The 22,366-nt window shown below is 39.0% G+C and overlaps 1 protein-coding gene across 1 annotated transcript; it reads right to left on the minus strand.

Annotated features, from left to right (window-relative positions):
* Nucleotides 1-13,347: 13,347 nt before the first annotated feature.
* Nucleotides 13,348-18,922, minus strand: LOC143552330 (protein PAM71, chloroplastic-like). The gene is made up of 12 exons (XM_077042587.1): nucleotides 18,761-18,922; nucleotides 17,790-17,856; nucleotides 17,399-17,665; nucleotides 17,209-17,262; nucleotides 17,059-17,120; nucleotides 16,273-16,341; nucleotides 15,640-15,691; nucleotides 15,488-15,562; nucleotides 15,270-15,399; nucleotides 15,068-15,138; nucleotides 14,247-14,294; nucleotides 13,348-13,419 (listed from the first exon to the last, which is right to left on the minus strand). Exons 2-12 carry the CDS (start codon nucleotides 17,793-17,795, stop codon nucleotides 13,348-13,350), a joined length of 906 nt encoding a protein of 301 aa, XP_076898702.1. The 5' UTR covers nucleotides 17,796-17,856; nucleotides 18,761-18,922.
* Nucleotides 18,923-22,366: the final 3,444 nt, after the last annotated feature.

Genomic DNA, 22,366 nt, shown 5'->3' on the forward strand with positions numbered 1-22,366 from the left:
ACGTTTATAAAGCAACTCATCCACTGAAAGTAGCGGTCCTACCCGCACAAAGATTTGTATTCCATAACAATTCAAGTATTACAAGAATGGCCGGGTAACTACCCGCCTACAAGAATATAAATCTATACAATGTAAACCTATCCTAACAGTGGGAAGGGATCTAAAGGTTCAAGCTTCAGGACCACTCCCTCCAAACCCACTTGTACCCGCACCATCAGTTTGCTGTGGCGGTTCAAGGAAGGTCTTAAGAATGGTTAGCCCATCATCAGTAGCAGCAACTTCGTTCACCTTCTCCACCACCGGATGCGGGAAGGCGGCATACTGGTTCACTGCTTGGTCATATACAGCTTCAGTATCCACATCATATAAAGGGAAGTTGGAAGGCGGGATGCCTTTCTCAACGAACCCTAGACCAAGCAGGAAGCCGGTCTTTTCCCCATCCTCATGAGAAGCGTTGAGGGCTGCGCTCATGGCATCGTCATATGATGTGTCCGTGAAGACTCGATGCACAACCTACAAAACAAAATACAAGTATCAAAACCTTTTCTATATACAAAGAAAAGCGTAAAGATATTATGAAATTGCGCATACCTGAGACAACGCTTCTCGAAGAAGCCATTCCTTGGCAACCAGAGCCTCCTGGAGGGCAGCTTGAGCTTGGTTACGGGCGCGTTCGGCTTCACTTTTGATAAGGTTGGCGAGCAACACTTCCTTAGCAGCAGCCTCTTCAACGCCCTTTAGCTTCCGCTCAGTGTGGTCAAGCACGCCCCTCTGGTCCAAGATCTTCTGGAGCTTCTTGGCGTCTTCCATAGCCAAGGCATCATGAGCCTGCTGGAGCCTCTCTAGCTTGGCTTTAAGCTCCTCATTCTCAATGCGTAGAGGCTCAGCAACAGCTTCAGCCTTGGTGGCCCTCTCAGTTGCGTTCCGTGCAGTTTCCTTAGCCAGCCGAAGTTGTTCGTTAACTGCTTGGGCAGCCTTGGAACGGGCCTCGAGACGGGCCTGAACTTCAACTTCAAGGGCCTGGAAGGCCTTCTCCTTTTCCGCAGCCACTGCGGCAAGCCTCTTGTTCTCCTCCCGGATGGCCCGCGCCTGAGCCACTTCCAGGCTACGCGCCGTCTTTAACTTGTCGTTTTCACGACAAAGTAACTCGACGCGCGGCTGCATCCGGGCAAGGAGAATCCGCAGTTCATTCGACAGCCTACCCTCCTGGTAGCTGGACATGGCTTCCCCCAGCGCACCGGCGGGGGCGGCGTGGCGCGCCCATTCGACGCATTCTACAGGCGTCCGAAGGGTTGTTCCTCGGCGGATGTTCCATCGTGGAACATACACTTCATTGGAATCCGACACTGCAAAAGCAAAAAGCAGTTAGGAAAAGATGATAAATATATATATATATATATATATATATATATATATATATATATATATAAAATAAAGGCCAAAATAACCCTACGCACCTATAGGGTCGACGACAGGCCTGTAGCCGCCAAACCCATCACCCGAACCTAACGGATATCCATCCAAGAGGTCAGGCAGATGGGAAGGAGGCAGAGATTGGCTTGACGCCCCAACCCCGGACATACCTGAAGGACCGGCCGTAGTCGCCGGCGCCGGAGGAGGCATAGCGGAGGCCGCCGCGGTAGAAACCAGCAGAGGTGAACTCACAACCGCGGTCGCGGCTGCGGAAGAATCCACAGAAACACTCACCGCTGGCTCAGTGAAAGAATCAGTGAATATGGCACTGACAGCCGGCGGAGATGCCGTCACAGTTGGAACAGTTGGCTCAACTGGGTGAGCAACTGAACCAACTGAAGCAGGCGCAGTCGCCTGGGTCATCGCCTCAGGTAGGTTGACCAAGCCTACCGTCATGGGTCCGGAGGTGCTCCTCCCCGCTCCACCCTGGAATGCGGTAGCATCCACGCCTCCACAAAGAAGATATAAGTATAATGGTGGAAAGCTATGCAGTTAAAGTAAAGGAAGATTATACTTACGGGTTTTCTTGAGCCTAAAGGTTCTGACAGGCGGGGACGAACCCGATGGAGCCGGCCTCTTCACGCCGCTCACCGTCGTCACACTGGGCTGCCCGGAGGTGACAGCCGTCTCAACCTCCGGAACAGTGGTCTCACTACCACCAGGGTTCCCCGCCACCTCCTCGCTTTCGGTCTCAGAGTCAGACCGATTCACCGGATCGGCAGTGGAGGCAACCTTCGCCTTCCCCTTCCCGCCGGCAGCCTTCTTCCTCGCCAAGAAAGGACCATCTGCGGATTCCTCATCAGAAGATGACAAAATTAGAGGAATTCTCGCAGAGGTTTGAGCATTGAGAGGGCGATGGTCAAAAAGTTCTTTACCTGGCCGCCTGGCGCTCAGGATCTCGTGGCCTGGCGGGTAGACCTCCACGAACCGATCCGCCGTTTGCTCAAGGATAGGCAACTCGTTCTCATCTAGAGCACGAGTACCCATCCGAGCGGGACCATCACTCTCCCAATGCTGCAGGAGAGACTGCAAGTCGTTTCCCTCTGTAAACAAAAAGAAAAAACGGTTAGAACAAAAACCCTAAATTAACAGATAATTTGAAGCATACCGTAAGGGACAGAGTTCAAACCGTATTCAAGGACGATGGGAATTTGTGACGCCTCCTTCCACACCCGGCTCATCCCGAGCATCACCATCCCGGACTCCGCAAAGCGGTACACCGGAGTCTGGATCCGGGAGATCTTGGCGAACCATTCCGCCTCCTGGTAGTTGAGGGCGTGAAGGGCGGGGAGTGCTCTCCCATTCTTAAACGTCATCGCAAGGGGGATGACGCGAGCGGAGATATAGAAAAATTCCCGCTTCCACGACCGAAGACTGCGCTCGGTAGTTCAGATGTTCAAACCCTTGATCCGATTGACCAAGGTGTACCACCCCTGGATGCACCTCCAGGAGTAGATGGTCATCAACCGATCAACGTGGGGCTCCACGCCCAGAATGAGGCACACCCACTCAAAGTGGCGGATCTTGGCGATCGCCATCGGGTGTACCTCCGTCAGATGCACACCGTGCCTCTCCAAGACACGGTATACAAACTTCGTCAATGGGAACCTGAGATTCCCATAAACGAAGAATGCTGAATACACCCCTATTTTGCTCTTGGGGGCATCGTACACCGTCTGGTGTGGTTCCGGAAACTCAGGCTCGAACGGCTCGAGCATGAACTTCCGGACGACGTACTGATAGAGGTCGGCCGGAAGAGCACACTGGCACTCGCCAGCAGTACTCTTGTCATCCTTGTCCGACGTGGACGACGGATTCTCGGCGTACACGTCAGACTCCTCGGCAGTAGCCTGAACATCATGGGAAGAAGACATTCTGGAAGGATGAAAGGCAACGATTTCAGAGAATATTCGCCGGAAATCGCTTAGAAGGAGAAGATAGAAGTGAAGGTGTGGATTACAAAGGACCCTATCCCCCTTTATATACTCATCGCAATGAATGCGATGAATTTAATGCGGAGGAGAGAGAAAAGAGCTGGTGCAATGAAACTATGACACGTGGAAAAAGCAAGCTGGCAACAGCTGTTGACGGGACGCGCGCCGTAAAATCCGCACCCACGCGCCCAAAAAATAGCGCCCACGCGCCTGAAAAAGCGTCTGGAATGACCATGTACTGTCACGTCGCCATAACTTCCTGCACGTCCTGACACTGTCAGAAGAAACCGTCGGACGACGTTTCAACAGTTTGGACTGTTCTTATCCTTTCACCAACTCTTCGAATTTCAAAGATTCAAAAAGATTCAAAAGTAAGCGGGAATATACCCCTTACCTTGGCAACCAAGTAACTATAAGACAGGTGCGAGTACAGTGTTAAGGCAAAACCCTTCACATACTTAGCACCTGCAGGGAATTGAAGCCAAGAATACCTCGGCAACCAAGTAACCATAAGACGGGTGCGAGTACAGTGTCAAGGCAAAACCCTTCACATACTTAGCACCCGCAGGGAATTGAAGCCAGGAATACCTTGGAAGTAAAGTAACTATAAGACGAGTGCGGGTACAGTGTCAAGGCGAAACCCTTCACATACCTAGCACTCCGCAGGGAATTGAAACCAAGAAGGATCTTCTGGGCCGTGCTTGCGGAAATGGGAATAACATCCCCGCATAGCGGGAACGTCGAGAACTAGATTGTTTGAACCTCCAAGATGGAATTGGTTGTTTAAACATAATTGATCACTATGTTCAAAACTACCAAAACCTCATGGAGAATCTACACAAGTGGAACTCAACGCTCCTGACTTGCGAGGAGGTTACAGACCTACCCGCATCACACCCAAAGATCAAGCAGAAAAAGTCGGGAATTTCTGCACGTGACATTAGGACTTCCGCGGGAAGAATCCCCATGGAAAACCTTAAAACTAAACCCTTTTCAAAACCCTTTGCCTAAGTCCAAAAGTTCACCTCACTTATTAACAATTCATGAGAAGAACATTGGACTGGGGGGACTTGAAGAGGTAGGTCCCAGCAGAGCCCAGTTGGACCCGCAAGACTCACCTCAAAGAGGGACGTCTGCGCAGTTGAACCCGCAAGACTCACCTTCAACAGGGACGTCTGCGCAAAGGCTAAACTCGCAACCCCTTGAAGAGGGACGTCTGCGTAGAAACCAACTGGGCCCGCAGGACCCACCATGCTCAGAGACGTGACGTCCTTACGCGCAGTACGCAAGCTGTTCCCGCAGGAAAAGCCTCCCAATGGTGAAGTACTCCGCCTGTTCCCGCAGCTGCGGATACAAGCCATCAGGGAAGGCTACCTGCGCAGCAAAGCTACACGTACAAGACACTTAACTCTTAAATAATTCAGTAATGTCACCTGAAGAATGAGTGAGCAAGCCGGGAACACTCCCGCACAAAGCCGGGAGAACTCCCGCCCAAATGAGCCAGTCCGTACGATACTGGAGGATCTTTTGTACCGTACCTGACGAGGTATGGACAAAAGATCTGACCAAAGATACGACAGCTCACTGACAACAGTATGACAAGCAGCACGCTCTTGTACTGTATGTCACTATTAGCCGCTGCCTACTCACCAACCTGTCGGAGGACGTGCATGGCATGGCCTGCAGTTGGTGGAACAGGAATAGTACACAGCCGGCCTGGTCACTATCAGCCGCTGCCTATCCACCAACCACCAGCATGGCATGTGCGTAGCCCACAGTTGGCAGAACAGGAACACTATTCAGCCGGCTGTACCTGCTTGGAAACCTACCTTCGGCTATAAATACTCCAACACCTCGGAATGGTATCATCTTATCTCATATCTCATATCTTGATATATTACCTGATATCTGCTCTAGTCATACTCTTAATATACACTTATATTTAAGAGCAATCTAGTCTGATTCCCACGCCGGAGGGTGGTCACAAGGAGGTACCCCCCCCTTCTCAGTGACGAGCTCACGGTGTCTGTTTTGCAGGTTATCAGAAGAACCATCTTTGCCGGATCTAACCCCTCGTGGGAAACATCTATCTAACCCCCAGATTATCCGTAATCTGCCCGGGGTCGATTAGTGTTTCTTCAAGCGTACAGTTGAAATGCATGTGACACTCAAATTTAAGCTCTTATCGTTTTTATATAGATGTTTAAGTTCTTATTTAATTTTGATTGTTTCTCTATATATGTAAACCTAAACGTATTTATGCTCAAGGTGTTGATGCGTGGAATATCTTGTGAGGTGAGTATCTTTATTTAGGCTGAAACGTCTATAGATCACAAACAAAAAAAAAACAAAAAAAAAGGGAAAAGACATTTGAGGGATCCAATCATCTAAAGCCAATCATCTTATCTAGAATAATAATTAAGAACGTGTACAAAAAGCTGCATGAAATAAATAGATTTACAAGCTACTAGTAAGTAGTAAGTACCCATTACCTTCCATAAAGAATATGCTAGCCACTAATATTTCCATCAAGGCATCTTGGTTGCTCTCCAGTGATATTATTCGAACATGTGAACACAAGAGTACTTAACCAATATTATTTGTGTATGTACGTTTGTGTATTTTCTCCAACAACTTGTCTAGAGAAGATCTCACGGTTGTCCACTAATGGTGCCCATTCAAGAGATGCCATGGTTACTCTGTGTTCCCAATTACACATGGCAAAACACGTTTCATCAGATGTTATTGACTATATCAATGTTCTCTGTATTTTATCGGTCTAAATATGTCGAAAATATAGTGATGCTTTATGCTATGATATATCTTGATTAGCTATGGCCTATTGGTGATAGTATTACAACTACGTCAGAGCATTTATATACGCGATCTTGTATGATTTTGCCTATTTAAGTTTAATTTGAATCCTTCTAAAGATACTATTACACTGTTTGTTGTGGTTTAACTAAAAAGTACATAACGCTCGAGCAACGTCATTGTCATATAAACAATGGACTTTAAGCCATTAACTAACATACTCTTTAATTATCACGTTGTGTTTTAATTAATATACAAATAAAATAAAACATTTAAATAAATAAAAAAATCAATGTTTGTGTGTTTGCATGTGATTAATGGAGGGAAGTGCCCCCCCCCCCAAAAAAAAAAAGTGGTATTAAGGATGTTCACTGTGTCATCGTCATGTAAGAAATGGGGCTTCAAAGCCCTTCTCCATAACGCCACGTTGTGGTTTGAAGCCCATTTGCCGCCACAATACACACACATATGTACGTATATCTGTTTATGAGAGAGAGAGAGAGTAAAAAGCATGAGGGCCCACGCCAAATCTTCCAATATCGCCAGTCATCATGAGGCCGCCCCCCAATACCGCCCCCTGCGGTATTCACCTCTAGTGCCGCCCCAAAAAAGTCCCCGCCCATTAGCAAGGAGTCTAAGGGGCACACTAATGCTCATTGGTGACATTGATATCATGGTTTGGCGAATGCATTTTCATTAAAATAATTGTGAGATGACACGAACGTCTCCCCACAACATGTAACAGCTGAAAGTCGTATGTGTAATATAACAGGGAAAAGTTAAAGTTTTTAAAAGATGTATATAAAATTCAACCAAAATTATACTCAAACAAGTGTTCGTCACAACCAAAATCTAAAATTCAAATCACATAAAAACGAAACCCCCAATATGCATATATCAAGTAAACTAATAACTAAAAATATATATACGCTCTCTATTTATTTTTTTGAATGGCATTCATTCTCTTAGTTAAAACTTAAAACATAAAACTTAAATGTTATTTTAAAATTAAAGTAAATAAATTCTCAATTTTGTTTCTTGCATTTAGAGCATCGCTAGTGAGCACACCCGCTCTTGTTTTAAATCGTCAATTCAGCTTTTCACATCAGATTTTAAACCAATCTATAAAAACATTTAATTTTCCGCCAGTGGTTATTACCCGTGCTTGTTTCGAATTGGTCACCTCATCACATACTTTTTCCTTTATTTAAGTGGGAAGCTACTCTCCACTGTTTGTTGTTCTTGCTAACAAACTAATGATGTCAAAATGGTACCACTCTAGTAAAAGAAGCGGTTTGTAACTTCTTTTCTTAAATCCGAATGATACCATGTGACATTGAAAATGCTCTTAGATGCATATCATGTATTAAACTTGACAAAATATTTAATTGTATGTTCTAAACTAAAAATTTGTATCCCGTAATTTTACGAAACCTAGAAATTTATTTTGTCATCTTTTGTAACCGATTACCTATAAAGAGAAGGTTTCAACAACTTGACAACACTCCAAAATATTGATAGACACATGTGTGTCCAATATTGAATTTTAGTTAGTTCTCACGATTTCTTTTCTATATTTAAACGCTTTCATGCACACATAAGTTGATTTTTAGGTCCCCTATATATGTGTGAACTCCTCGTTCTTGAAAGAATTCTCTCACTAACACGTGGCTACATAAGACCAGATCTTCTAAAGAAACATCACGTGTCGTCTTAACTTCCTTACAAGTTCTCGCTCTACATATAACATGGCACAAAGCTAAGCATGAGACATCGTGTTTGGAGAATCAGCACGTGTTCATTCCATTTGCCTTCGACACTTTTGGATCCCTAGCTCCCGAGGCGGTTCGTTTCTTGGAGCGGATGCAGAAGGTGGTCCACAGTGACTCGCAGAGCCCGAGGAACCAAGGATTTATATTTAGTAGAATAGGCTTTGCGATTCAAAAGGGGATAGCGGCGTAGCTTGTTGCTCGCTTATCCATTATCCAGATGTAGTTCGGTTTGTGTTATATATAAAAGGATCAATATTTTCTCAAAGGTAGTTGGTTTACATGTCGACCTGATGACACGAAGAAACATCACAAGCCGGCCTAATGCGATGAAGGGGTCTCATTTTTTTATGGTTCTCAAAGTTGTAGTGATTCTCATTTAAACTCCTCTAGACAGACATTAAAATAAGAGTTGCTAAGTATTTAGGAATTATACATGCACATAGTGATGCGTTAAAATGAAAGAAACACTAAAAATCTAGAAACTGTTCTATTGATCGGTGAATATATAATTTCACTAATAAATACACACTAGAGTTTTAATACTAGTTTATTCACCGGTGATTACATCTATTTATTAGTGAATACAACATAATTCATGATAATTTAATAAAATAATGCATTTTTTTTTCTAAAGTGGAGAACTCACACACTCTTTAATTAATTTAATAAAATAATGCATTTTTTTTTCTAAAGTGGAGAACTCACACACTCTTTAATTATGTTCCTAAGTATATATAACTTTGTCCATCTCTGGACTTAACCCACATCACTTACCATCAAACCAAAGGCCCTTCGGTTAAAAAAAATAGTGGATTCACCGTTGGATATATTTTTACAGTTAATCAGATATTAAACATTTAATGATAGCCTATATGTAGAACAAAGATATTCATGCGTACAACAAAGATATGCACGCCTATATGTAGAAACAAAGAACACGTCATTTCCATTTTAATAAGGTGATAAGATAGTTTAAGTGTGAAATATGAGGTTACAGGTTCAAACCTTATAGATACAAAAAATTTAGTCGTTTAAAAACGAAAGAAAAACAGAAAATATTATTAAAAATTATAGGAGACAAGAATATAGAATATGCGAGGAATAATTCGGTTTATTCTGTTGTCTCTCTCTTAGCACTTGTGCAAAGGTAAAGCCACCCGTTTATTTGTGGAAAGATTTGAGCAGAAAATAATACTATCAAATGTTATCTAAGATCTATTTTAATTTAAAACCCATGTGTTTATTGCACATATTGTTTTCCATACTAACTATAAAACTATGCCATTTATTATAACCTATAACAATTATTAAGGAAAAAGTATAATTTATACATACATAGTTTAATACATCAATAGGTACATAGATTTTGCTAAATACTGTGGTATTCAAAGCTATAACAATTATTAAAAGAAAAGCATAACTTATACATAGTTTATATTATATGTGTGTATTCAAAAGCTGTCATTAACTTGGTAAAAAATATATTTGATAATTTGACTAAACTTGGTCAATGGTCATGGCTTATAGAGAAGTTGAATGGACATGAGAAATAGACATAATTGATTTATTAATAATTATTTAATATTATACTATGTTAATGAACTTGAAAAGACCTTAAAGAATCAAATCAACAAATCATTTTTTAATTATGATTATATATTACTTAAAATTCATGAATAAAAATATAATAATATTTAATAAATGAAAAAAGAAAGAAGACTGAGGGGTGTGGGGCTTCAACGGGGGAACTAGAGCCCCTTCGCTCGCGCCCCCAGGCACTAACACCACACCACCAGGCGCTAACGGGGCGCTAACGCGAAAAACAATGCAGGCGTGAGCTGGTTAGCGGGAGAAGAGAGAGGGCTGCACGGGATTTGAGGGTTTTTTGACCGTTGGGAGTCGAACAAACCCAAAAAAAAATTATTTTTCCTATATAATTATACCCCATTTCATTCATTTTTATACCAAAACTTCAAACCTTCACCCAAAATCAATTCATCTTCTCAACTTTTTTTTAAAAAAATGGCTGGAAATTGATACCCAAACCTTGATTCAGATTATCTTGACGATGATTTATGGTCGTCACCGCACCAACCGATGTTTTATTTGGAGCCGCAAGAATCATCCGGCTTTCAACCATCCAACACACAACCGTCTCCTAACTTTGTTGTTCCGGAGACACAAGAATCACACGGTGAAGCTACGGGACCAAAAAGACGCGTCCACCGGAAAAAACAAGTTGCAACGGACAGGTCGGGACCGGCTTCGACTCCGAGGACGAAACGGAAAGCCACTCCGTGGTCATCGGATGAGAAGGAAGCCTTGTGTCGGGCTTGGATAGTCATTTCTGAGGATCGGCGTTGCGGTAATTGTTTTAACGTTTTTAAAAAATGATTTTTAATAAAAAAGTTAAATAAAAAAGTTAAATGGAAATCTAATTTATTTATTCATTTTGCAGCCGACTACCAAAAGAGCAAGATTTTTTGAACAAAGGTTAGGGAGACGTTCTACATGCTCGTTGGGAGTACAGAGCGGAACGCCGATATGATTTCGGGTCGGTGGTCCGAAATCAGAAAATTTGTCGGCTTGTTTACTAATCTTTTCAACAGGAACAGCGGTCGTATGAGACCAAGTGGTAGTGATGATTTGGCGGTTTACAATTTCACGGTCGAAGAGTGGAAGCAGGATTGTTTGCGCAAGTATGGGATGGTGAAGACGTGGGACGATTTATTGTTGTGGGAGAGGTTGAAAAGGTGTTCCAAGTGGGTTGAGCTGGTGGCGCCGGACTTTGATGCGGAAGTAAGGGCGGAAACGGACTAAAACTAGTTCGTCTGGACGTATAGCACTTCAACCGGGTCGGATTGCCGCGTTGGATTCGACCTAAACATTGCGGAGGAGGAAACGTCTTCACCGCCGAGGAGGCGGCCATTGGGAAGGGACGCCAAGGGGAAAAAACCGGCTGAGGGGGAAGCCGTAAACATCGCCAATCTTGTTGAATCTCTCAATAAATTCAACAAAACCATGGAGGTGGTCTCTAATGATAAAAAGGAAAAAAGTCGAATGAGAGATTTGGACTTTCTTACTAGAGACTTCAGTAACCTAAATCCGGTCGATCAAATGCTAATGGAAAAGCAAAAGGAACGTATCCGAAAGAGGTTGATCGAAGAAGACCAAGCCGAAGAATAAGAATAACGTTTTTTTTAGTACTTTAATTTTTATTTTATTTTTAGATATTAATGTGTTTTTTTATTAATGTGTGTTTTTTTAATATTTATGAGTTTTTTTAATAATACGTTGTTTGAATATATTTATAAAAAAAATAAAAAAAAAAATTCGCTGGAGCCCTGCTGGAGCCCCTCCACACCAGGGCCAGGGGCTCCAACGGGGTCTCCAACACCCCCTTATTCAGTTTCTCTCTCTGCCACACGTCATAATATTATTGGTTGGAGCTCCCATTAAAGCCCCCAGTAAAGCCCCCCACACCCTCAGCCTTAGGCTGAGGGGTGTGGGGGGCTTTACTGGGGGCTTTAATGGGAGGCTGAGGGGTGTGGGGGGCTCTAACGGGGGCGCGAGTGGGGGGCTCCAGCCAATAATATTGTGACGTGTGGCAGAGAGAGAAACTGGATAAGATGAGTGTTGGAGCCCCCGCTGGAGCCCCTGACCCTGGTGTGGAGGGGCGCGAGTAGGGGCTCCAGCGGATTTTTTTTTTATTTTTTTATAAATATATTCAAAAAACGTATTATTAAAAAAAACTCATAAATTATTAAAAAAACACACATTAAAAAAAAACATTAATATCTAAAAATAAAATAAAAATTAAAGTACTAAAAAAACATTATTCTTATTCTTCGGCTTGGTCTTCTTCGATCAACCTCTTTCGGATACGTTCCTTTTGCTTTTCCATCAGCATTTGATCGACCGGATTTAGGTTACTGAAGTCTCTTGTAAGGAAGTCCAAATCTCTCATTCGACTTTTTTCCTTTTTGTCATTAGAGACCACCTCCATGGTTTTGTTGAATTTATTGAGGGATTCAACAAGATCGACGATGTTTACGGCTCCCCCCTCAGCCGGTTTTTTCCCCTTGGCGTCCCGTCCCAATGGCCGCCTCCTCGGCGGTGAAGACGTTTCCTCCCCCGCAATGTTTAGGTCGAATCCAACGCGGCAATCCGACGCGGCAGAAGTGCTATACGCTCCAGACGAACTAGTTTTAGTCCGTTTCGGCCCTACTTCCGCATCATGGTCGGGCGCCACCAGCTCAACCCACTTGGCACACCTTTTCAACCTCTCCCACAACTTTACATCGTCCCACGTCTTCACCGTCCCATACCTCCGCAGACACTCCTGCTTCCACTCTTCGACAGTGAAATTGTAAACCGCCAAATCATCACTGCCACTTGGTCTCATACGACCGGCGTTCCTGTTGAAAAGATTAGTAAACAAGCCGACAAATTTTCTGATTTCGGACCACCGACCCGAAATCATATCGGCGTTCCGCTCTGTACTCCCAACGAGCGAATAGAACGTCTCCCTAACCTTTGTCCAAAAGACCTTGCTCTTTTGGTAGTCGGCTGCAAAATGCATAAATAAATTTGTAAGTCATTTAACTTTTTTATTTAACTTTTTTATTAAAAATCATTTTTAAAAACGTTAAAACAATTACCGTAACGCCGATCCTCAGAAATGACTATCCAAGCCCGACACAGGGCTTCCTTCTCATCCGATGACCACGGAGTGGTTTTCCGTTTCGTCCTCGGAGTCGAAGCCGGTCCCGACCCGTCCGTTGCAAGTTGTTTTTTTCGGTGGACGCGTCTTCTTGCTCCCGTAGCATCACCGTGTGATTCTTGTGTCTCCGGAACAACAAAGTTAGGAGACGGTTGTATGTTGGATTGTTGAAAGCCGGATGTTTCTTGCGACCCCGAAAAAAACATCGATTGGTCTGGTGACGACCATAAATCGTCGTAACTATAACCTGAATCTAGGTTTGGGTACCAATTTCCAGACATGTTTTTAAAAAAAAGTTTGGAAGATGGGTTGATTTTGGGTTTTTTTTTGAAGTTGTGGTAATTGTTTTATGTGATTTTGGGTGTGGTAATTGTTTTAGGTGATATTGGGTTTATATATAGGAAGAATAATTTTTTTTTATTAAATTAAAGAGCCCAACGGCTCATTTGTGTACACTCCAACGGCTATGTCACGCACCCCAATGCTCCTTTACGCCACCTTTCTCCCGCGACCCACCTTGCGCCTGCTTTGAATTCCGCGCTCGCGCCCCTCTCGCGCCCCGGTGGTGTGGTGCTCGCGCCCGGGGCTCTCGCGCCCCCGCTGAAGCCCCACACCCCTCAGCCTAAGTTTTCTAACTCACAGTCTCAACAACAGTCACTGCTGCAAACACCAGGAAAAGAACACCACCAACATATGCAATCACCTGTACAATTATTAATTAATATTATTATTATTAATAATGTAATCAAATGTAATTAAATTTAAATGTAACAACCACCACCACATAATGTAATCAAATGTAATTAAATTTAAATGTAACAACCACCACCACCACCACCACCACTTGATCACTTTATAAAAAAAATAAATTGTTGTCTTTCTGTCAGGAATATATATGTTTGTGTTGTATTAAAATTTTAATAGCATCCAGACCATTCTGGTTTTAGTTTTGGCAGCATTAGCATGACTCATCATCATCATCGTACTCAGTATATCCCACCAATAGCAAAGCTATGGTAGGGTCTGAGGAGGGTAAGATGTAGACAGCCTTACCTCTACCCCATAAGGATAGAGAGGCTGCTTCCGGTGACACCCCCGGCTCGATAGTAGTTTTGCATCAAGCCTTGGACATAAGGCACATAGCACTCAATCATCGGGACACCGGCTGATCGGTGCATGTATCCTTGTCTTTCGGCTATCAACGCCACTACATGATGCCTGATTAACCGTCCATCACTTTTAACGTTATTTTCACGAGATTAATAAAATAACGTCAAAATTAGTGCAATTTCACTTTTGCCCACCCGAGGGTTCACACATATATACATCATATGTGCGCACCGCAAGCAGGGCTTTAGCATTAGCATGACTAATGCCTGTTTTTAGTTTGTGATTAGTTTAACTAATCATTCGTCATTTAGTTGCGTTTATGCGGATTCCATTCCATTTTTGGATGATAATTATAGTGTATGATGAAAAGTTATGCTAATGTACAAGAAATGGTATATTAATGATGTTGAAATTACTAACCTTTTCTGATAAGAAAGTTCCAAGTAATGAGCCTCCAAGAACAGCCAGCTGCAATGAGTCGTTAGAACTTAGAAGCATACATCGGTTTCATATATGTTATAAATTTTATAATATGATATTTTATCCTTTCAAAACAGAAAATATCATGTTACTCATTTATTTTCAAATAAGTAAAAAATAACACTCTTTATTAAGTTGGATATAAGTAGCTTTTCGTCTAAATTTAGGCCGTAAACGAACAAAACGTTCAAATTTTCAATGAACTATTCGGGGGGAGGTTTGTATATATGTTTGTTTATTTAATAAATGAGCGAGCACGGACAACATTTTTTGTTCATTTAGTTAAACGAACTAACATAAACGCACGCCTCGTTTGTTCATTTATGTTCCGTTAATAAATGTTTGTTAATTTACGTTTGCTCGTTTATGTTTCATTTGAATCTTTTAGATGCATTGCAATTTAGTCTAATTTTATAACAAAATAATAAAATATCACTCATTAATATTTAGTCAAATTTTATGATTATAAATATCACCCGTTACAATTTAGTCTAGTTTTACTAATTTTTTTACAGCTTTTAATTGGTGTTCACTCAATCATGTTCGGTTGTGTTATTTCATCTTTGTTCAGTTATGCTCGTTTGTTTACATGCATGAACCACTTGTTTATACTGTTTGCGAACAAACATAAACGAAAACGTTCATTTTCTTAACAAACAAAACACTTTAATTCTTCGTGTTTGTTCGGCTAAAGTTAAACAAACGGACATGAACAAGCCCTGTTCGTGTTCGTTTGGTTCATACAAGCCTATGTACATTACCAGAGTTGCAAGCCCATGACCAGCTAGTGCCCCACCAATGACTCCAAGAGGTGAAGATGCTGCAGCAAGAGCTATACAAACACAATAAAGGGTAATATTTGTTAAACAAACCAAACGCAATAACATGCATATTATTATTATTATACAACTGGCAAATATTCTTCATTTTTCTTAAATTTCTGCAAAGATATATGAAACTTACCAATTGTGGAGAAAAATGATTTATCACCCCATTCAGCTACAAAGACTAAAACGAAAGTGCTAATTATCGTGCTAGCTGCAGCCAAAAACCCAGCACCGTTTCCGAAAACTTCAGACACAGCTATCTCAGCCTGAAACAATATATATTTATAAATTCGGTTACAAGTTTTGGTTTGTGTGATTTGGTTATATATATATCATTATATTGTAAAAGTTTACCTCCTTTTGTTCTTCTTCTGCTTTAAGACCATCACTAGAAGATGCATCAAGCAAAGTTGAAACACCAAAATAAACCTAAAATCGATTCAGTTAATGGTGTAATGATTGATTGACATAATATTATCTTGATAAATATTGGTTTCAAATATTACCAGAAGCAATGCTGCAGCAATGTCATCAATTGGTAGGTCCATGTCACCGAATCTGGGATTAAATTACACTGATATTACCATCTACTAAGATATACAAGGAAATAAATATAGGTATGCAAACGAACCAAACGTTTAGTGAACCGTTTGTTGGGAAGCTCATTTGTTTATAAACAAATGAACATGAACACTTGTCTCCTTCGTTCATTTAAATTCATTTATGTTTGTTTGTTTACGTGCTCATTTATGTTCGTTAGTTTACATTTGTTTAGGTTTGTTCGTTAATATATTCATAAAAAAAATTTAGGCCCATTACAATTTAGCTAGTTTTAATAACTTTTTGGGCCCAACAGATCGTTGTTCACATTTACTTTTAATTGGTTTTAGCGTGTTTATGCTTGTTCTTCTATGTCCAGTTATATTTGTTCGTTTACTTTTGTGAACCTTTCATTTATACTGTTAGAAAATGAACAAAAGAATACAATGAACTTGAACAAGAAAACTCTGTTCGTTTAATGGTTTGTGTATGATCGTTTGTTCGGTTAAAACTGAACGAATGAACACCTCATGCTCCTTCCGTGTTTGTTCGGTTTGTTTACAGGTCTAAATAAAAATGATAAATAAAATAGTGTAAACCTGAAGGGAAGGATTTCATCTACATAGTGAAAAGTTTGCCCAAGAACAACAGATATGACAGTCATTACCCTGATCAAGAAATAAGATATTGTCACCAAATACAACATGAATAATATAACTTATTAAAGAAAACTAGCCAAATTCCCAGGCGAGATGCGGTGAGAACTCAGTTTCTGTCGGCATCGGTTCAGTTTTGTTCGTTACGGTGCCAGTACATACTGGCACTCAGTATAGCAACCAAAACTGAAAAGCAAAGAAATATAGTTGTGATATGCCCATAAGAATATCGACATGTGTTTTACAACGATCGAAAACCAGAAAACAAATAAAGTCGTGATATGCCCAAAAGGGTACCGACACGTGTTTTACATCGATCAAAAACCATAAAAAAACGAATACCAGCACCGATGTCAGTATCAGTTCGGTTTGTCACAAAATTTACACCAGAACGTCAAGAAAAAGTAAAATTAAAAAATAAAAACTTTGTGGTTTCAAAGTATAAAAATATTGTGGTCGCTTTATAAAAAATAAAAACTATACTAATTAAAAAAAACTTTTGTGGCTAAAATTAATACACAAAACTTTTGTGTTTAATTTATTAAAAAAATGAAAACAGTAAGCAAACTTTTGTGGCCAAATTTAAAACACAAATTTTGTGGCCAATCTAAAAAAATGATAACTTTACTATTCATGCACAAATCCCATACACCTATATTAATATAGATATATAACAGATTACTTCCTAATTAATAAGATTTTAATGAAATTAAAATGTATATCACTAACCCAAGTGCACCAAATGTTCCAAGGAAGACAACTGCAGCTGAGTTCCGAGCTGCTAAAAGTGCCTGCAAATGTAATGCAGAATGCTTGGAATAAAATTATAAAACTTTGAAGCTAATACAAAAGAAATAGCTTATATATGATATCATTTACTGCTATGAAGAACGTTTTATCTCCCAGTTCAGAGAAGAATATCAACAAAAATGCCTGGAAAAAAGAAATTATTTCAACATACGTTCATAAAAGAGAAAACTTTCATGTCTGTGTGCGCACGCCTTAATGTAAACAAGATTGATATAATGAGTTTTTATTAGGTCATGAGTGGTAGAGAGATTGTACTAACTGAAGCAAAACCTGTGCTCAAATCACTAAAATCTCCAAAAAATGAGGTGAACTGCATTACACTAGCTGCGTCTGAACTTGCAAGGGCGTTTTCGGTATCTTGAAAAGTTAATATTCCAAAAAGCAGCATGAATTTTAGGTAGCTGTTCCATGATGAATCCATTGATAAGTTTTTAAACGGAAGTAACGATTTCTCTGAAGTACTGCATTCCATGTCATCCATTTTGTGTGCCAGTTTCGTTGCATCAACACCATCAGAATGAAGTACCTTAAAATTTCAATGTACATGACAACATGTTAAACAAAATCATATCCTAAAAATATTGCATATTCTCATCAAACTTTGTATTAATAATTTAATATAACTTAGATACAATTAAGAAGGGACTAACATTCATATGCGTTCTCGAGAGCTGAAATTGTCTGAAACGACTATCATGTAATTTGAAGCGATGTTGCCTGCAACAAATGAGAGTTTTGTGTATTTTGAGAAAATTTTAGGTAGCTTAAAGCCTTGACACAAATAATGTGACTAGATAATCATGGTATTAAATTCCTAAAATTATCCTAATCAATATGTAACTTGAAAAGTATATGTAGCCTGTGAAAACATTAAGTATAATATAGTTTTCTGTATCTTTTAGAGTGGAACAACTGAAACCATAAACAACTACTTGCAAAAATTGTAACAATGTCATTTTGGAAGCCATGATTACTGTAACTAGTTACTCATTGTGCAGAATTTTAAGCTAGCACTATAGATTTTGCTAGTTATAGTGTGCATAAACCAAAAAAGGAAAAAAAAAAACTGAAACAAAAATTGACAGTTTGTTTTTATGTTTTCGTAACAACGAAACCGAATTTATAGATTTTCACTTTTATTCTTTATGTTAAGTAATTTATAAGAATACAATCAATAATTTTAGCCCAAATGTATAATAATCAGTTAATAAATGATTTTGGCCCAAATGCATTATTTTGGCCATTTATATTGTTTTCCCCGAAATTTTCAAGCTCAAATAGAAAAACCGAAAAAACCAAAACCGGACAGATTTCAAAAATTCAATAACAAAAATTTCGTTTTTTTTTTTTTTTTTTTTTTTTTTTTTTGTGTGTGTGTAGCTGAAAACCGACCAGACCAAACCAAACCGTGCAATGTTGATATATAATCACTCATCCATAAGATTCATCAAATGTTAACATCAATTCAACTGTACGTTATCCCTTAAAACATAAACTCTACAACTTGCATTACACATTGCTTTCAATCATCAATTTCAAAATCATCAACAAACATTCATATAAAAAAATCACATCCAATTTCACAACAAAGAAACCGTTCTAAACTAAAATCCACAAATACCTATTGAAAACACGAGATTGCAAAGTATGCACAGCCGAAAGATTAGAATCGATAAAGCATCGAAATGTTTTGATAGGTTTCGAATGAGTCGTCGTCTTCTTCGGCAGCAGCAATTAGCTCTCTGATGAACAGAGAGTCGTCATGCTTCCCATTTTCTTTCACACTCTATCTATCACCTCCGGAAGCAGCCTCTCTATCCCTATGGGATAGAGGTAAGGCTGTTTACCCTCCTCAGACCTTACCATAGCATTGCTATTGGTGGGATATACTGAGTACGATGATGATGACTCTATCTATCACCTTCCACTGTGTCTTGATTTTAATTGGATTGTGTTTGTTAGTTATGGATAAGAAAAACCAATAGTGAGACCGTTACTTTCCCACCCTCTCTTTTTTTATCCGTTACATGTTTGTACACTGTTCATTAGGAATTGTACATTGAGATCATTACTTTTTTATCCGAGCACGTTTAAGCTTGAGTTTGATACCTGAGTATTTTTTAAGCTTGAGTTTGATTCATTTCAAACTTTATTCGTAATCTTACAGGTCATATCATAAGTAGTTTTTCAAGCTCGAATCGTTTATTTGTTAATTGTTTTACTAACATTTATACCTGTTGTTGTTACATTTTTAATTACATAACACATATTATGTTATCACTTGCTTTTATCATAATTTTATATATTTAGTATATTAAATAACTATTAGATAGATAGATAATAGGGTGGATTAGGTTCACGAGCAGGCTCGAGCTCGCCAAATGAGGCTTGGTCTTGTTGAATAAACAAGTTTATTGTTAAGCTCGAGTTCTCCAAAATTTTCCAACAGATTGTTTATGCTCGACTCATTTCGAATTTTAAACAAGCAAATTTCAAGTAGCTCACCATTTAAAAATTTAAGCAAATCTCGAGTAACTCAATGTCAAGTGATTGATAATAACTCCATGATAACCACATATAGTAGGACAATCAACAATAATTACTTTCAATGTCAAGTACTACTATACTGGTTAGAGAAGCCAAAATTCTTTTTGGACAGAAGGCGAAAAATATTTTGGCCCTCAAGTAAAATGAGTATTTTGTTGGCTTTAAACAATTTAATTTTTTAATGGGCATACTTGGTTATAATTTGGGTTGTCAGGTTGTGTAAAAAACTTTTGTATAAAAATAAACTTAAACATGTCCCAACTGAGACTAGAACCCACAACATTTTTGGATGAGAGTCATACCCCTTTGCCACTAAGCCAAACTAGTTGTTATGTAATCTAGTTTAAACATTAAATATGCATATATTATTTTTCATAAAAATACATATAATTTAAAAAAAAAATTGGGCCTAATGGTGTGTTGGGCCGGGGGCCGTCGACCATCCAGCCCTCTCTAAAGGCCGGCCTTGCTACCTACTAGTCGCCACCGCCACACCACCTCCCCCTGGCGCTACCATCACCTCCGCAACCATCATTGTTACTACACCACTAGTGGTGGTGGTGGCGACTTGAGGAACGATTGTTGCAACAACGGTGGTTGAGGTGTTGGTAAAGGCAACAATGATGGGGGTGATGATGCAAAAACGATGAGTGGTGAGATATTTCAATTTGTTTGATTTATTCCTTCTTAACTCACAAAAAATAATTTGAGTGAATTAATTCAAATTGTAACTTCAGTTAATATGTCGACCAATCATATAAACGATTAAACTTTTAAAAAATTGTGCTAAAATAAAATTGGGCCTCTTGTGTCACATGTTAACAGGCCAGTTTAAATTTATGATGCTAAAGCCCAATTGCTTGAAATCGTTCGTCCATTGACTCATGGTCTGAAGTCTGAACTCATCAAATCGTTGGAAGCTGGTTCTTATTCACCAAACGGGACATGCGATTTGAATCTTTGATTGTTTGAATTAGGATCGGTTCACAAACGCAGACTTAAGCTATGTTTGGAGATTAATAAACGAGAGAGAAAAAAAGTAAAGAAAAGAAAATGAGAGAAAAGATATTATTTAACTTCATGTTTTTGAGTCTAAAGAAAAAAAATAATGAATTTTGAAAGAAGTTAGAAGGGAATTTACTTTCTCTTCAAATCCGTCCATTTTAAAATACAAGTTATGACCGAAAAATATCAAAAGTTATTTTTTTTCTTTTCATGTCCTTTAGTTAAAAAAACTCATTAACACAAATATTTTCCGGTTCTTTTTTGGTTTCTGTCCATTTCTCTGCTTAAAAAAAGACTCAACAACACATCGTTGGTGTTAGTGGCTAGTGACCGTGTAAAATTGTTCAGTTTGTTTTTTTTTATGTACCACGTATCATTGATTCTTCTTTATTTCTATTTTTTGTTTACAACATATATCTTTTATTAACTTGCATTCAACTGGTTTGTATATTTGTGATTGTTGTAAAGTATTTATGTGAAATTCCTCAAGTTTTGGTTATATATTTAAAAATATTCCTCAAGTATTTATCTGAATTTTGCTCGGCAACATTCTTCAATCACAACTTGAGGTATTATTTTACTATTGTCTAGTTGTGTCATAGTCCCAAACACCAACTCTTACAACTACAAATTCACACATGAACATTACTATGTCTACATCTAGATACCAAGTTAATTAGGATATAATAGTTCTAGCTGATATATCGATAAATTGTAAATGATCGTCACAATTTATAAAATCAAACCTCTTTTTTAGTTTTCTTAGGAGCGTTAAATATTTGCACGCTTCATTATTAGAGGTGGTAAAACACTTTTCATAAAAAAATGGGCATGAAGCTATTGTTATCATTACTTCGTGGTCCTTTGGAGATATAGAATCAAAAACACGTTTGGCTCTGATTTGAAGAAGCATGATTTGATTTTTGATGATCTTGTTAATTACTTTTTTCTTTGGTTTTCTAGTAGGTGTTTTAAGGGTAGAATTAGTTTGGTTGATTAGTTAAAAAAACCAATGTTGTTGATGTAATTTTGATGATCGCACTCTCTTAGCTTCTTGCTAAGAGGTTTTATATCAGTGAAGCTGTCATATTAAAAAAACATTGAGCAAAACGCATTATAAATATGCAAGCACAATGTTACCATATAATTGTGACATCATGCAACACCATCAATATCAAATAATACATATAATTTTATTAATGTTCAAATAAACGTTTTGTTAAATAATCATTATTTTTCTTATTAATTAGTATACAATGATATTGTAGGAAGTAAGATTGCCTTTTGAGTCCAAAGCAATGATAACTTATAAAAAGAATTAAGTTTATTTTAACCAAACAATACCATTTATATACAAGTTCATAGAAATAAAAGATTCAACGGTAAGACAAATTATAAGTTAAGAAATAGACCGGATAAGTAAACAACAAAAGTTCAGTTATACATAAAAGCAAACGGAAACAAACATTTCTTGATATAGATGTAACAACAATTGATGACGCTTTATCTCTTCTTAGAAAAGATAGATAAAACTTCTATCTTTTTTTAGTTTTTAAAACGAAATAGAAAAAGAAACAAGCAACAACATTGATAAACTCTTTAAGAATGTTAAGCTCTTGACTACCAACATTCATAGAGTTTAATGTCAACACGAAGTCGAAAATAAACCTCCCCT

Source organism: Bidens hawaiensis, unplaced genomic scaffold, assembly GCF_021521415.1.
Source record: "Bidens hawaiensis isolate Kalapana, Puna unplaced genomic scaffold, B.hawaiensis_p1.1 tig00016848_1, whole genome shotgun sequence".
NCBI classification, from domain to species: Eukaryota; Viridiplantae; Streptophyta; class Magnoliopsida; order Asterales; family Asteraceae; genus Bidens; species Bidens hawaiensis.